This window comes from Oryza glaberrima, chromosome 4 (genome assembly GCF_000147395.1).
Source record: "Oryza glaberrima chromosome 4, OglaRS2, whole genome shotgun sequence".
Classification (NCBI taxonomy): Eukaryota; Viridiplantae; Streptophyta; class Magnoliopsida; order Poales; family Poaceae; genus Oryza; species Oryza glaberrima.
Genome location: NC_068329.1, coordinates 30,780,507 through 30,793,917, shown reverse-complemented (window position 1 = coordinate 30,793,917; position 13,411 = coordinate 30,780,507). Strand labels below are relative to the sequence as shown.

The window sequence follows — 13,411 nt, the reverse complement described above, 5'->3', positions numbered from 1 at the left end:
ATTGCCTGCTCGGGGTTTGAAACGTCACTGGATAGGAACTGAAATTAAGATTTAAATAAAACAAATCAAATTATTCAATTATTAGAGCAAGTTTATAATAGTATAGCTCACTACTGGCTCCAATTCATCTATAGCCGATCTAATAGACAATTTATACAATGGTTGCTTACTATACTATTAATATATGGTCCCATCTGTCATACATACATTACATCTTAGAATCCGTGCTGCAGCTGACTACAGATCTGTAGCCCGTTGCTCATCTCTTTCATCTTTTATCTTATTAAAATATGTTTACAGCTAGCTTATAGCCTGCTATTGTACCTGCTCTTATAGCGGCCTGCGCTATAGGCGGAAAATTCTACGTGGGTAGGACATAAAATTCTTTCCAGCTGTATAAGAGGAAACCAGCGGCTAATTTGACAAGTAGTCAACATTTGGTACTCCCTCCTTTCCTAAATGTTTGATACCGTTGACTTTTTAAAACATGTTTGACCGTTTGTTTTATTCAAAAACTTTTGTGATATGTGTAAAACTATATGTATATATAAAAGTATATTTAACAATAAATCAAATGATAGAAAAAAGAATTAACAGTTACTTAAATTTTTTTTGAATAAGACGAACGGTCAAACATTTTTTAAAAAGTCAACAGCGTCAAACATTTTGGGATGGAGGTAGTATTTGTTAGTGGCTTATCATACTTTTTTTTTTTATAATTTGGTGGGATACCGTTTTATTTTGTAATTTACTCTCATCTTTTATATAGCGCATACAGACGTGTGTACATAGAGCTGAAAATCATTTTATATTTCCATGCCTCCAGTAAACTCCAGCTTTGAATATTGTGATGGGACTGTAGTATTATGGTGCTTATCCGAGTCTCGTATGTACTATCTCCATCACAAAATATGTTGATTTTTTATATAACGTTTGATCATTTGTTTTATTTAAAATTTTAGTAATAGCTCCTCGGTTGATTAAAAATTACAACAAAATAAATGATATGCATATAACATTTTTCAACTAAGATATATGATCAAACATTATGCGAAGAGTCAATGACGTCATATATTTTGAAACGGAGAGAGTAGCAATTTATTATTAGTATCACCATGGCTTTAAGAAATGACATCAGCCACCAGTAGATAAATTTAAGCCACGTTGAAAGCACAATTGCACATAATAGTAGCAACGTGACTAGCATGAACTCTCAAACTATGTTAGAAGTGGGATACCAGAACCATGGAAATTTATTTTTTTCTGAAATGGAATGGCTTTGAGCTTTCCAATAGTATACAGCACCATTTCCTTATTTACCCTGAAAAATTACCAAATTCTGCAAGGGCCTTTGCGAGAAATTACCATAGCATTTCCGTCCCCGTTCCCGTTCCCGTTTGGGTCCCCCCGTTGGAAAAGAAGAAACGGAGCGCAAGCCGAAGAAAACGCCGCCGCCGCCGCTCCACCTCCTCTTCCCTCCCCTCTCCTTCCCCCCCTTGCTCTCCCTCGTCTCCGCCTCCACCCTCACCGGCGCCACGCCGACGCCTCCGCCCTCCTCAACCACCCCCGCCCCCGACCGCGCGAGCTCCGGAGCAGTTGGCGTCGACAAGGAAGGGAGGTGAGGCGGCGGAGATGTTCTCCGGCGAGTGGACGCCGCCGTGCGGCAGCTGCTGCACCAAGAAGTACGCCAGCCTCGTCCAAATCCCATGTCAGTGTGCTACCGCCCAATACTTCCCTCTCGCAAGTCCCCGGTAGAGGATTTGGTTTAATTTGTTGTGCCATTTTTTTGTTTTGGCGCGATTGGGCTTGGATTTGCAGGGAGGGTCTTCTGCAAGAAGGGGTGCGACGCGGACGGCGACACCTGGGACGAGTGTGAGTATTATCATCTGCCAAATGTCGCTGTGAATTGATTCATCCGCTCATTACCCGATTTTGGTTTTGCTGATGGTTTAGTTCATCGCCGATTCAAATATTTTCCATAGGATGAGATATTTATGTTATGTTATTCGTGGCTGTCCTTGTGAATGGATGGAAAATTAATATTAGGCGTATATGCTTTACACCGTTGATGGAAATCATGTTTTGGAGTTCAATAGTACTAGTATGTGGCTAGTTATCTGACAAAATAGGCATGGTTAACATAATAACCCCCTTCATTCAGTGGAATATAGTTAAAATTTTTAATTGGTAACTTGCAGTGCTGTTTGTGTCAATGCTAGCTGCAATGAGTCATGTACTCGTGTTTACAGTGGATCGTTGGTGCATTCCTTGCTCAGAAGTTTGTGTTGTTTCTGTTGGTGCCCTAGGAGCATTTTATTCTTCTGTTGATACCAATCTGTGTGATTTAGGGCTAAGATTCATTCCGATTTTGATTGCACATGAAAAAATTTTGGCTTAAAATTGCTGATCACTTTGTTTTCTAGCATAGCTTAGCTTACTTGCCATAAAAATTCTCAGGCATAAGTAAATGTACGGAAATATGCTACAAAGATCCTGTTTTGGAAGATCACCAGTGGAGTGCATATATCGATCGGTCTCCAGGACAGGATAGCTACTCCTTGGTGAGTTTGTGATCTGTTTGTACAATTCTTATAATTTCCATATTCCTTTTACTGAAAGTACTTTGGTAAGTGATAACCCATTCGATGGCATATGTTTGTACTGTATACTGCTGTCACAGCGAAAGATTAGGTTGCATTTTGCTGACCGAAATTATAATCACCCTCACATGATTACTTGATCATAAACAGGAAGTTATAGTTGTCATATCTTCTATAAGAAAGTGCATATATTTACCATCTGTTGCATGATGGAATAGAATTAACTGCACTAGTTGATTTTGAGTAAGAGTTGTTTGTTCAAGATTTTGTATACCTTTCACAAGATTATCACAGTAAAGATCAGTACATCAGACTGCTGTTGTATGGTCCGTAGTCATCATACTACAAGTTTATTGGGTTGCAGTAACATAATACTGCATTTTGCTAATGCTTTGGTCTGATGTAGATAACTAGATACTGTTCCATACACTAACCAGAATGCATGGGTGGTTTTTGTTATAGATAGTTTGCTGTTAGTATGAACTTGTTGGTTAGCTGTAGGAAATTGGGAACGGTCATTGACAGTCAGTTTATTGAATAGTCTACTGCTAATATGCAGAGTAATTTATGGTAAGTTCGTCGGAACATTCTCATTGCAATCCTTTTTACTGAAAACACGGAGTATTCAGTAGTCTATTAAGCTCCCTAGGCAAATCATCTGGCAAAACAAGGAATTGCTCATGATGTTTTTTGTAACATATTGACGTTTCTTGTCTTCAGGAGTGCTTCAATGCTTGTGTTTCTGGATGTGGATATAGGGTATGTAATAAAACTCTCAAGAATGGCATATAATTTGGTGGTCATAATTCAATCCTTGTTTCCATATTCACCACTATTTCTCTTTTGCTGTATGATAGTTTGACATACCAGCGGAGAAAGTGGAGCAAATCAAACCAAACAGGCCATCCAAGCCACCACCACCACCACCTCCTGCAGTAGAGCGGGCCACGAATTCAGAACCTGCTGTGAAGGGTGAAGACGTGCCTTGCACATCAGCATAATAGTAATCTATGCAGCCCCAAATTTTGTGTAACTTTTGGTGCTTCTTTCCCTCATACTGCCTCCTTTTTTTTCTCTTTTCTGGGCTGTTTCTTTGCACCATGTGCTTGAAATTCGCAGTCCACCTTAGGCTGGGCTAGATGCTAACAAGATCTTAACGATAAATCCCAAAATCTTATTTATATTTTCATATGCTTGTTCATCCACATTGTATGTTAGTATGCTCCCTCCGTTCCTTTGTGGATGGCGCCGTTGTTAATAATACTTATAGATGGTTTATCATATCATAAACGAAAGCTTTGTGATTATATTTAGGATGCAACACACTTGGATAATATAGAATCATTTGAAGTGTAAATGATCTTTTTATTAAAAAAAAGACAAGCTCTAAAGTTTTACTATGAATAATGCCCGGTGCCATGTGACTAATAACTTACTCTCTCTGTCCCAAATTAGATGTCGTTTTGATTTTTTTTCTTGCAATATTTGATAATTCGCCTTATTTAAAAAATAGTGCAAATATAAAAAAAGATAAGCCATACTTAAAATACTTTTGATAATAAAACAAGTCATATACAAAATAAATAATAACTTCATAATCTTTTAAATAAGAGAATGGTCAAACATTAAAAAAAATGATAAGTATTTTGGAACGGAGGTAGTATTAATTTGCTGTCACCAGAAGATAATTACACAAGCTAAAATCGCCACGAACAGGAGGTATACAGGGTAGATAAAACCAGTAGTGCAGCATTTGCCATAGATGCTACTATCCCCTGACGATTTGCTCTGCAGCAGCAGCATGGCATGTCTTCTCCTGCGACGCCGAGACCTCCACTTTTCGAGGGCGTCGGGGAGGGGCATGACCAAGAGAGGGGACATGAGGCGGAACACGAGCAACTTCCGCAGGGGGCGGAGGTGGAAGAGGCCGAGCTCGACGCGGCGCTCGCGGTAGGCTCGGAGGACGGCGGCGATGGCGGCGGTGGCGGCGGCGATGTCCGGGAGGTGGCGCGCGTAGGCGGCCCAGGTGCGGATGCCGTCGACGGCGTAGATGGTTTGGTCAAAGATGAGCAGGTGCCACCGGAGCCACACCTCCCGGCCCAGCGGCGTCGTCTTCAACCTCTCGCCATCCTGCATGGACATCGTGCCCCCCGGGGTTCGCACCAGCAGCCTGAATCGCTTCCTCGGAATCTTGAACCTTAACGCCGCCATTGTTCTTGCTCTTGCTCTGCTAGCTAATTCGTCGACGCGCGCTCTGTATGATTCTCTTTTTTTTTTTTTTTGAGAGAGAGAGACGCTCTGTATGATCTTGGTCGATACTTACACAGCTATTACACGTCGAAACTTAATTGGTTTTTGTATAGGAGTCCGGACGGTGACAGCTACAAATTGTGTGATAACTTAACGACGCGGCCCAGTTTAATATGGGTATGTACATACAATTGGCCCAGCCCGGCTGTCTGAGCGGTCGTTGTAAGTTGTAACACGGATCGGACACGACACGAACACGATCGATATATCCAAAAAGAAGAAAAGAAAGTAAAAAAGATAGTTCAAAAAAAAAAAAGAAACAAGTGAGAAAGATCGAACATACGGTCGAATCCGGAGGCCAGGCAGGGAGATCAGATGGCAGCTCATGGTGGCTGATGGCACTAATGCACTAGCATACTCAACCAAGCCAAAAATGCCAAAATATTCGTCATTTGATTTCATTGTAACCGAAAAAGAAAATGCCTTGCCAAATTATGGGTGAGTTTGAGGAAAAGGAGATTGAGATGATTGAAAAGATACGCAAAACGAGGTGAGTCATTAGCGCATGATTAATTGAGTATTAACTATTTTAAACTTTAAAAATGGATTAATATGATTTTTTAAAGCAACTTTTCTATAGAAAATTTTTACAAAAAACCGCACCGTTTAGTAGTTTAAGAAGCGTGTACGCTGAATAGAGTTACTTTCTCACCCAAACTCACCGGAACGAACGCACCCTTTGCCCCCCCCCCCCCCCCCCCCCCAAAAAAAAAAAAGACTAGCCAATTTCTGCCAAAAAAAAATCAACATTGCAGTTTTTTTTTTTTTGGAGAACTGCATATGAATATCAGTCAATTAGCTAGTTAGTGTTAGTGTAAGAGTAGGCCCGTGCGTGCTACTTGTGCTAAATTTGTGGTCTGCAAGAGATGGTCATAACGAACGCGAGGAAGCAAAAACCTCTTCAAATCAACATGCATGATCAAACGTACTAATCCAAGCAAAATAGAGGCTAGGTTATTCAACCCGCGTGCATCGATCATCACACCAAGAAATGCATCACCACATAGGAGTAACATATATCCCCAGATCAGCATATCACATATATATCTTTGTTCAAATACGACGATCGAGTGCAAAACCATACGTACACACAGATATCCATCGATCGGCGATCGCTACTGATCTGTGATACATGCAAGCTACGTAGTCCAAACTAAAATGCAACGAAAGGTAATCCAGTTCTCAACGTACGCCAACCCGACCGCATGCAGATAGTATACCTCAGCTCAGACGGCGGCGGTCTCGGTCTCGGTCGCCTCGCCTCCGGTGGTGGCAGCAGCACGTAGGTCGGTAGTTGCCGGCGCCGGCTCCACCTCCTCCTCCTCGTCCCAAGGACCACCAGCAGCAGCAGGAGCGACGACGGGGGCGGCGGCGACGACGGGGTCGGCGGCGGCGGCGGCGGCGGCGATGTCGGGGTTGGCGACGTCGATGGGGTCGCCGTCGCAACGACCCGTCACAGTAGCGACGACGAAGGGGTCGCGAGGCGTGGCGCGCATGACCGTCATGTTGTTGATGGACTACAGCATTCCGCGCGTGAAGGAGCGGCGGTCGGAGTTGCTGCCGCGGCCGCGCGCCTGAGGAGCCGACGACTTCTTGTTCTTCTTGTTCTTGTTCTTCTTCTTCTTCCCCATGCCCGGCGGCCGGCTTTTGCTCTGCTCGTCTACTCTCGTCGGAGGAGTAGGTGGGGTGGGGTGAGAGGCGTGAGACTCCTTATGTAACCCGCGTTTATATACTCGAGCTGGTTACTTGCGTGGTTTAGCCGTCTCTCTCTCTCTCTCTCTCTCTCTCTCTCTCTCTGACACCTCTTGTAACAAGAAATGATTCCTCCTAGTTATCTCTCTCTCGCTCTCTCTCTCTCTCTGACACCTTGTAACAAGAAATGATTCCTCCTAGTTAATGATAACCCGTCTCCTCTCTCACACGGATTGACACAGGTGAAAACCTGACACCTGACACACACCCTCCCTCTCCTCTCTGATCGCTCGTCTCTCCCTCTAATCGCTCCTCTCTTGCACGGAGTAATCATCTAGAATAAGTAAAGAAAAATATCTAGAATAAAATGTGATCTATCCTAAAACAACTAATCTGGACTGGACGGATGGAGCACTCCGTAATAATAAACAGGGTAACAGCAGTTAACTCAAAAGTTCAGCGAGTTCCAACTCCTTAACATGATGCAGCCAGTGGATATATTCATGTGTGACAATGGGCCAAATTGGTGCACAACAGTCATTGATAAAGTTCTTACTGTGCAGGAATATAGGAGTACATAGATTGAATAAATTATGCAAACTATAGTTGATTTATCTTAGCCTCCGGAGGAACTCACGCATTTCTGAATGGAACTCCACTCGTACAATTAATCTCATCTTCTTCGCATCCTCCCACAGCAAGCACCCATGATCTCTTGCATAATCACAGCATTGATCAAACATATCCTGCACAAGCAACAGTAGAATAAATATGTTAGCGTTTACACTAATATGAAAAGCACACACCAACATGGTATAAGCAACTCAATATTGTCCCAGTACTATTTCCAAGTTAAATATGCTGGGCTTTACCTTGCTTGGAAAATCTTCATATAAATGCGATAGGATCATATCAACCCTGTTACGATCCGTTTCCCACAACCTAATCTGCATGGAGGAATTACCAATTCAATTACTTTGGCAAATACGGTTGGCCATGGATGAAAACATTGCCTTGTTCAGTTGTACCTGATCTGTAACGTTCTCTGGAACTGCAGGAATCTTGTCAGCAACACGAGGATGAGCATTCTGCTGAAGGAATGAAATTATCTGAAAAACAACACAAAACAAGAATGACTCTGAGTATCTATATAATGGATCATGCAGAAATTCATACTCCAAGTGATACCTGTTCAGCGGTAATCCCATTCTCAAAAGCACCATAAAGACTTTCTTTTGTAATAGATCCCACAATTAGGTTTGGAAGTTGATACTCCACTCTGCAAAAATATCCTTATTGAACATTCAATGAAGAATGGAGGATGACAGTAATATAAGGTAAAATCTACAGTCGCCACTATTACTGTCATTTTAATAAAACCTTAAGAAAGTGTCCTGTAAAATTAATAAGCAATATTACTTACAACACAGTTATTAATATTCAGTCATCTTCACTGTATTGTGTTTCCTACTACCTTGATTTAGTACTGGATTCCAGTGAAACAGTTGGCATTCCTGAGTCAATTCAGTCAAGATGAAGGCATCTACTCAACCAAGATAAACGGTATCAGTCACTGAAACAGCAGTGACCAATCACCATTCTACTAGAGCATAGCCAAAAATCAAGATTATGGCATATACTCGCATGACAATTGGCAGAGTTACGCTGGTTAACTAAAGAAAATGTGATGAAGGGTATAGAGCCCTTAGCTCCCTGCCGTCGCTCTTTTGCATGCCAAACATATGGCAAAATTTTAATAATAAATAGAGGAAAGTAGTTCAAGGATGCAACAGAAGCTATGGATCAGTAATTCAGTAGTTAAAAAACCAGTACATAGTTGAGCTAAGTTATGCCAATCATCTAGCACCACACGTACCTTGAAAAAAGGCGCAGAATTTCACAATGTAATCTGGAAGTTGAGTACGCATACATCCGGAAATTTGTCTCCACAACTACAAAACCCTACAGCACCAACATCATACAATGTAATTATTAACAGAAAGTATTTTCATCTTCATTTGTTGTTGCTTAGGTGACGAGTAGATTGAGGTTATGAAAGATTTGGACGTCATGAATAACTGTAATAGCAAGGATATAAAATGTTCTGAAACCTCTTTGTTAGACGACGAATCTGACAAGCTTGCTGAGAGATTTGTAGCCAGTTTTGTAGGTATGAACCAGCTGTCCTTTCGACCCTGCCATGGCTTAACTCTTGACATTTGTATTCATCAAGTTGACTAGGGAAAAGACTAAATCAAAGTTTTACCTGCTGAAGTTTGACCAGTCCCAACTCCGCCAGATCCCTAATAGCATTTCTTTGGACATCGGTCAGAGTATTCAAGCTATAAGCCTGAAGCATGAATAAGTTAAACAGCATGTTGAAGCGAATTTGCAACAGATGAACCAGGCCACAAAGCTTGGACTCCACAACAGATGAAAGATAATGCTTAGTTAATAACATTAATCTACAGACTGATAACCTCTTTTTAAGCACTAAATCTCTGGTACTGTCTGAACTAGTAAGCATTATTAAGCAGGCATGTTAGATTGATGTCCCTATTCTGTTAGATAGATCAGAAACCAATAGAAAATCTTTGAGATGCTCCGTTTCATATACCACTACAATTTACCCAATCCTCTCATAAACTATAATCTGCGTAAAATGTGGCCGTGTTTATTTCTTATATCAATATAACCTACTATTATTGAGGGAAATTATATTTTAATTTCTGTAAAAGAAAAACTGGAGCTGGTCACTTTTTAAAACGATTTTTGAAAAAAAAAGAAGCATCACCACAGTCTTTTAAAAGTGGTTAACTTACCTCTCCTAATGTATGAAAACTAAGTTCCAATAGAAATGATATCAACTCCGTGGGGTCCACACCACGTTCCTATTCAACAGTAATAAAACAATCAGCACAAAGGAAATACAACAAATAAATCAACAATGTAACATCAAAAGCTCTAGAAAGAGCAAGCAACCGATACCTCTGCTGATGAGATGTATTCTCTCATGATGTACCAAAGTTGAGCATTTGTCTCCATCAGCTGGTTAAATAGAAAAGAGTGAGAAACAAATATAGAAGTCTGCAGTCTGTTAGATAATTGGATCAACTGATAGCCAATGACACACCAGAAACTGGAACCCGTTCTCAGTTAATCTTGGAGCTTCACCATCTCTGCAGAATATATCAGATCAGGAACTCTATCGTTCAGTTGTTGTTTGAATATGCAATGAGGAAAGCATATACAATAAAGCTAGAGAATATATAGCAGGGCAAAAAAACTCTAGTAGCTTTTAAAATTCCAGAAATGTGGTGCAAATCTGAACTATCCAAATATAAAAAGCAACCTGCTAAAAGATGGATTATTAGGATTACTAAGAGACCAATCAGCCCCATTTCACTTACAGGTAAACTGAACACAGATAAACCAAACCAATTAACCAATGACCATCTGCTGTCAGCCCACACCATCTTGGGTATAGTAGTTGCTAGTTCTTCTTAGTGTATATCTATGTAGCTACAGCCATTGGATTTATCATCTAATTGTACTAACAAAAGAAAGAGCTACAGAAATCTGCATATTCTTTGTTGTTGTTACAAAATTTGATTGTCCGTATTTTATGCATAACTCACTGCCAAAAGCAAGGGAGGAAATAAGATGGACCTTGAACTCAGAAGACCTCGCTGAAAAGTTCTCATCATGGATGAGCTGAAACTTGTCCCTCTCTCGACTTGAGATGAGTTGATCAATTGCAGCAAGAAGCACTATTTTCCCATAGAGAAAAGAATGAGTTCCTTTACTAGGGGAGTGAACATTGGTAGCATTCAAACAGTACGATCTGATGAGCAAAAAAAGATAGAAAGTGTTTCCCTAAAATAAAATATACATGCAAACATAAGCTTTTGTCATCCTGACCTCCCACTGCTCAAGAGCAAAAGACTCTAATTCTGCCAATGTAGGCAACCTTGCAGTGACACTCGATGGTATAGGTTCCCTTGGTAAACTTCCACTGCAGAAAAATAAAACTGTAATGTCGTCAACTAGTTTGATATGCTACAACACGCAGAACAAAATACATGGCAATAAAGCTTTAATTATTAGCTCAGGCTGCCCACACAGGAAAAATAACTGAATAACATGAAACATGTAACATACAGTAATTTATTTTTATACAAATTAGTCAATTTGATTTTACTGTTCTTCAGTGCAATCATCGGTAAATTTGTGAACTATTTCCACCCTATTGCTACCACATTGTGGCTTTTTCATTTTCTACATGTAATGTGTGCAGGAGAAATTTTTCTATACATGCAACGTATGCCGGAGTATATAGTAAGGATTACTCTACAATATTAAGAGTTGTACATAATATATATAAGGAAATAAAGCACATGCTTACACTATCATAAAGTTTCGACGGGGAAAAGGCAATTAGCTCAAAACATGAGAAAAGTATGTGGCTTTCAGTAAAAGTAGCTCAGTAGTTACTAAAACTTACCCATCAACCAAATACTTTTGCATGTTGCCCTGGAACTTCTGGTTCATCTTGTAGCTCACCTCCTTTCTTCTGTAGAAAAACATAGTCTACTATGTAGTAAAATTAAAGTAATTCATAAACTGAGTAAGCTATAAGATTCATATTAGCTATGCCTCTGCACATGCAAGAAACAGAACATGTGACAAAGTACACATGAAATTGATGTTCCAGCAGTATAATTAGCTAAAAATAATCGACTACCCCAACTAGAGCTGAATAAAACTTGTTCACGTCCAAGGGCATAATCATCATGATGGTTTCTTCTCATGCCAACATTGATTCATAATTCTTAATGCTGTTGCATATTTCACCTTAAGAGTTTGCACTTTGCAGACCAAATGTGGCATGCCAAATATATTGCTGTTTCCTTTTTACAATAAATAAAAGCATTACTAGTTGCATAGCATCCTTAGGGCCAAACAGTTACACCAAAATTTCAGTAAGTTGACATATATGATAACATATCAGGCCCCCCGGCATGCCAAAGACAGCGCTGGCAAACCACTAAGGCAAAATTAGCACCAGAAATCTGACATTCTGGATTGAAATTATACAGTTGGTTCATCGACTTCTGATCTATAGAGGAAGTTGCAAGTCTGCGGCGCACTTGAAGCACCCAGCGCTGGTGGAGATGGATGAGGCCTTACCGATCGCGCACCTCGACAAATACCCTCAGTTGGAGCAGCCTATCGATGGCGACCCTGTGCTTGGCGGCGTACTCGTCGAGCACCCACTCCTCCATGGCCGCAGCGGCCACCGGCGCCGACACGTACAGCATCTGCAGCGCGTACTTCTTCGCGAGCGGCGGGAGCGACCTGCACAACGAAGTGGCGAAAACACTCGCGATGAAATACAGCACGGAAACGCATCGCCGCAGCCAAGGGCAAGGCCGGCGCGGAGTGGGCACCTGAGCACGGCCTCGCAGATGAAGGCGGAGTCGTAGAGCATGTCGAGCTTGGCGGCCGGCAGCGCGGCCACCATGTCCATGAAGTTCCGCGCGACCACCATTACCTGCGGCATCTTCGCCGGGGGGTGGGGGTTTAGCTCCCAGCGCCGATCCGGTGCGCCGCCGTGCCACACACGTAGAGGGAGCAAGAGCGAGGAGGGGATAGGATGGGAATATCCGGCGACGAAGAGAGAGCGTCGGCGGCGGCCTAGGGCTCGTCGGCGGGAGCCCTACCGGGGAGATGGCGGAGGAGGCTTCGACGAGAGGAGAGGGGGGAACAGGGGAAGAGGTTTCTCTAGAGCTGAGCTGTGTACCGGAGGAGGAGGAGGAGAGCTCGCCGGCGGCGACGGCGACCGGAGGAGGGAGGGAGGCGGCGCGGCGGCGATGTGTGTCGAGCCGAGCAGCGTGGGTGTGAGTTGGGCTTGGATAGAATCCGGATCCTGGCCCATTTAAATTTGCAGTGGAATTGGGCCGTCGGCTCTTTTATGTGGAATAAGTTCACTTCGTGACCCTCAACTGTGATCGAAATCTAATCCACGACCCTAAACCACAAAACCGGATATTTCGACCCCAAAACTCTTAAAACCGGAGCAATTTGACTCCCTCGGCGGTTTTGCTGGCGTGGCGCCTACATAGCAGCATTGACTCGGTTTTCTTTCCATGTGGCGTTGATGTGGCGCTTAGGTGGCACTAGAAAAAAAAAAGTGTGGGGCCCATTTGTCATTCAAAAAATATATAGTGTGGGACCCACTGACATGTGGGGCCCACATGCCATCCTCTCTCTCTTCTTCCTCCGCTCTTCCTCCCTTCTCTCTTTCTTTCCCTTTCTCTTCTCTCCCCTTCGGCCGGCCGCGGGGAGCACGGGCTGGAGCGGCGGCGAGCGGCGGCGGCGGCGGCGGTGGAAGCTGACGCGGCGGCGGCAAGATTGGAAGTTCGGGACTCGCTGCTCTGTGGGCTGTATGCCTCGCTGCTCTGCCTCCTCCACCGCGGCGCTCCCGGCGCCGGCGGGTCCAGATCCTTCGAGACGGTGGACTCGCTCAACATCTTCAGGGCCAAGGACTACGACGCCACCATCGAGTTATACTGGGCGCCCATGCTCGCCGAGTCCAACTCTGACGGTGCCGCTGTCCTCGACGACCGCCTCATCCGCAGTGCCCCCATGAACAAGCACTCCACCTTCTGGAAGGGCGCCGACGTCCTCGTCTTCAACTCCCACCGCTAGTGGATGACCGACGACAAGATCCAGATCCTATAAGCTGCTAGCTAGCAAACACATAGTCATACATGGCGTGAACGATTGATGGATTCGTTTGTGAGATT

At 42.9% G+C, this 13,411-nt stretch overlaps 2 protein-coding genes across 3 annotated transcripts; one reads left to right on the top strand and one right to left on the bottom strand.

Moving 5' to 3' along the window:
• Window positions 1–1,418: 1,418 nt before the first annotated feature.
• Window positions 1,419–3,801, top strand: LOC127769823 (uncharacterized). The gene is made up of 5 exons (XM_052295479.1): window positions 1,419–1,708; window positions 1,819–1,872; window positions 2,458–2,561; window positions 3,321–3,359; window positions 3,458–3,801. The coding sequence occupies exons 1-5, from the start codon at window positions 1,633–1,635 to the stop codon at window positions 3,599–3,601; spliced, it is 417 nt and encodes a 138-aa protein (XP_052151439.1). The 5' UTR covers window positions 1,419–1,632; the 3' UTR covers window positions 3,602–3,801.
• A 3,254-nt stretch (window positions 3,802–7,055) lies between these two features.
• Window positions 7,056–12,543, bottom strand: LOC127772063 (general transcription and DNA repair factor IIH subunit TFB2). Of its 2 annotated transcripts, none has more exons than XM_052298044.1 (15): window positions 12,053–12,543; window positions 11,804–11,960; window positions 11,107–11,192; window positions 10,524–10,617; window positions 10,272–10,372; window positions 9,736–9,781; window positions 9,591–9,650; window positions 9,425–9,493; window positions 8,869–8,952; window positions 8,714–8,797; window positions 8,479–8,564; window positions 7,791–7,881; window positions 7,631–7,711; window positions 7,475–7,549; window positions 7,056–7,348 (listed from the first exon to the last, which is right to left on the bottom strand). In XM_052298044.1, exons 1-15 carry the CDS (start codon window positions 12,163–12,165, stop codon window positions 7,214–7,216), a joined length of 1,362 nt encoding a protein of 453 aa, XP_052154004.1. In that variant the 5' UTR covers window positions 12,166–12,543; the 3' UTR covers window positions 7,056–7,213. The 2 variants fall into 2 exon arrangements, with proteins under 2 accessions (XP_052154004.1, XP_052154005.1); XM_052298045.1 differs by having other exon boundaries at window positions 11,107–11,175; window positions 11,793–11,960; window positions 12,053–12,540.
• Window positions 12,544–13,411: the final 868 nt, after the last annotated feature.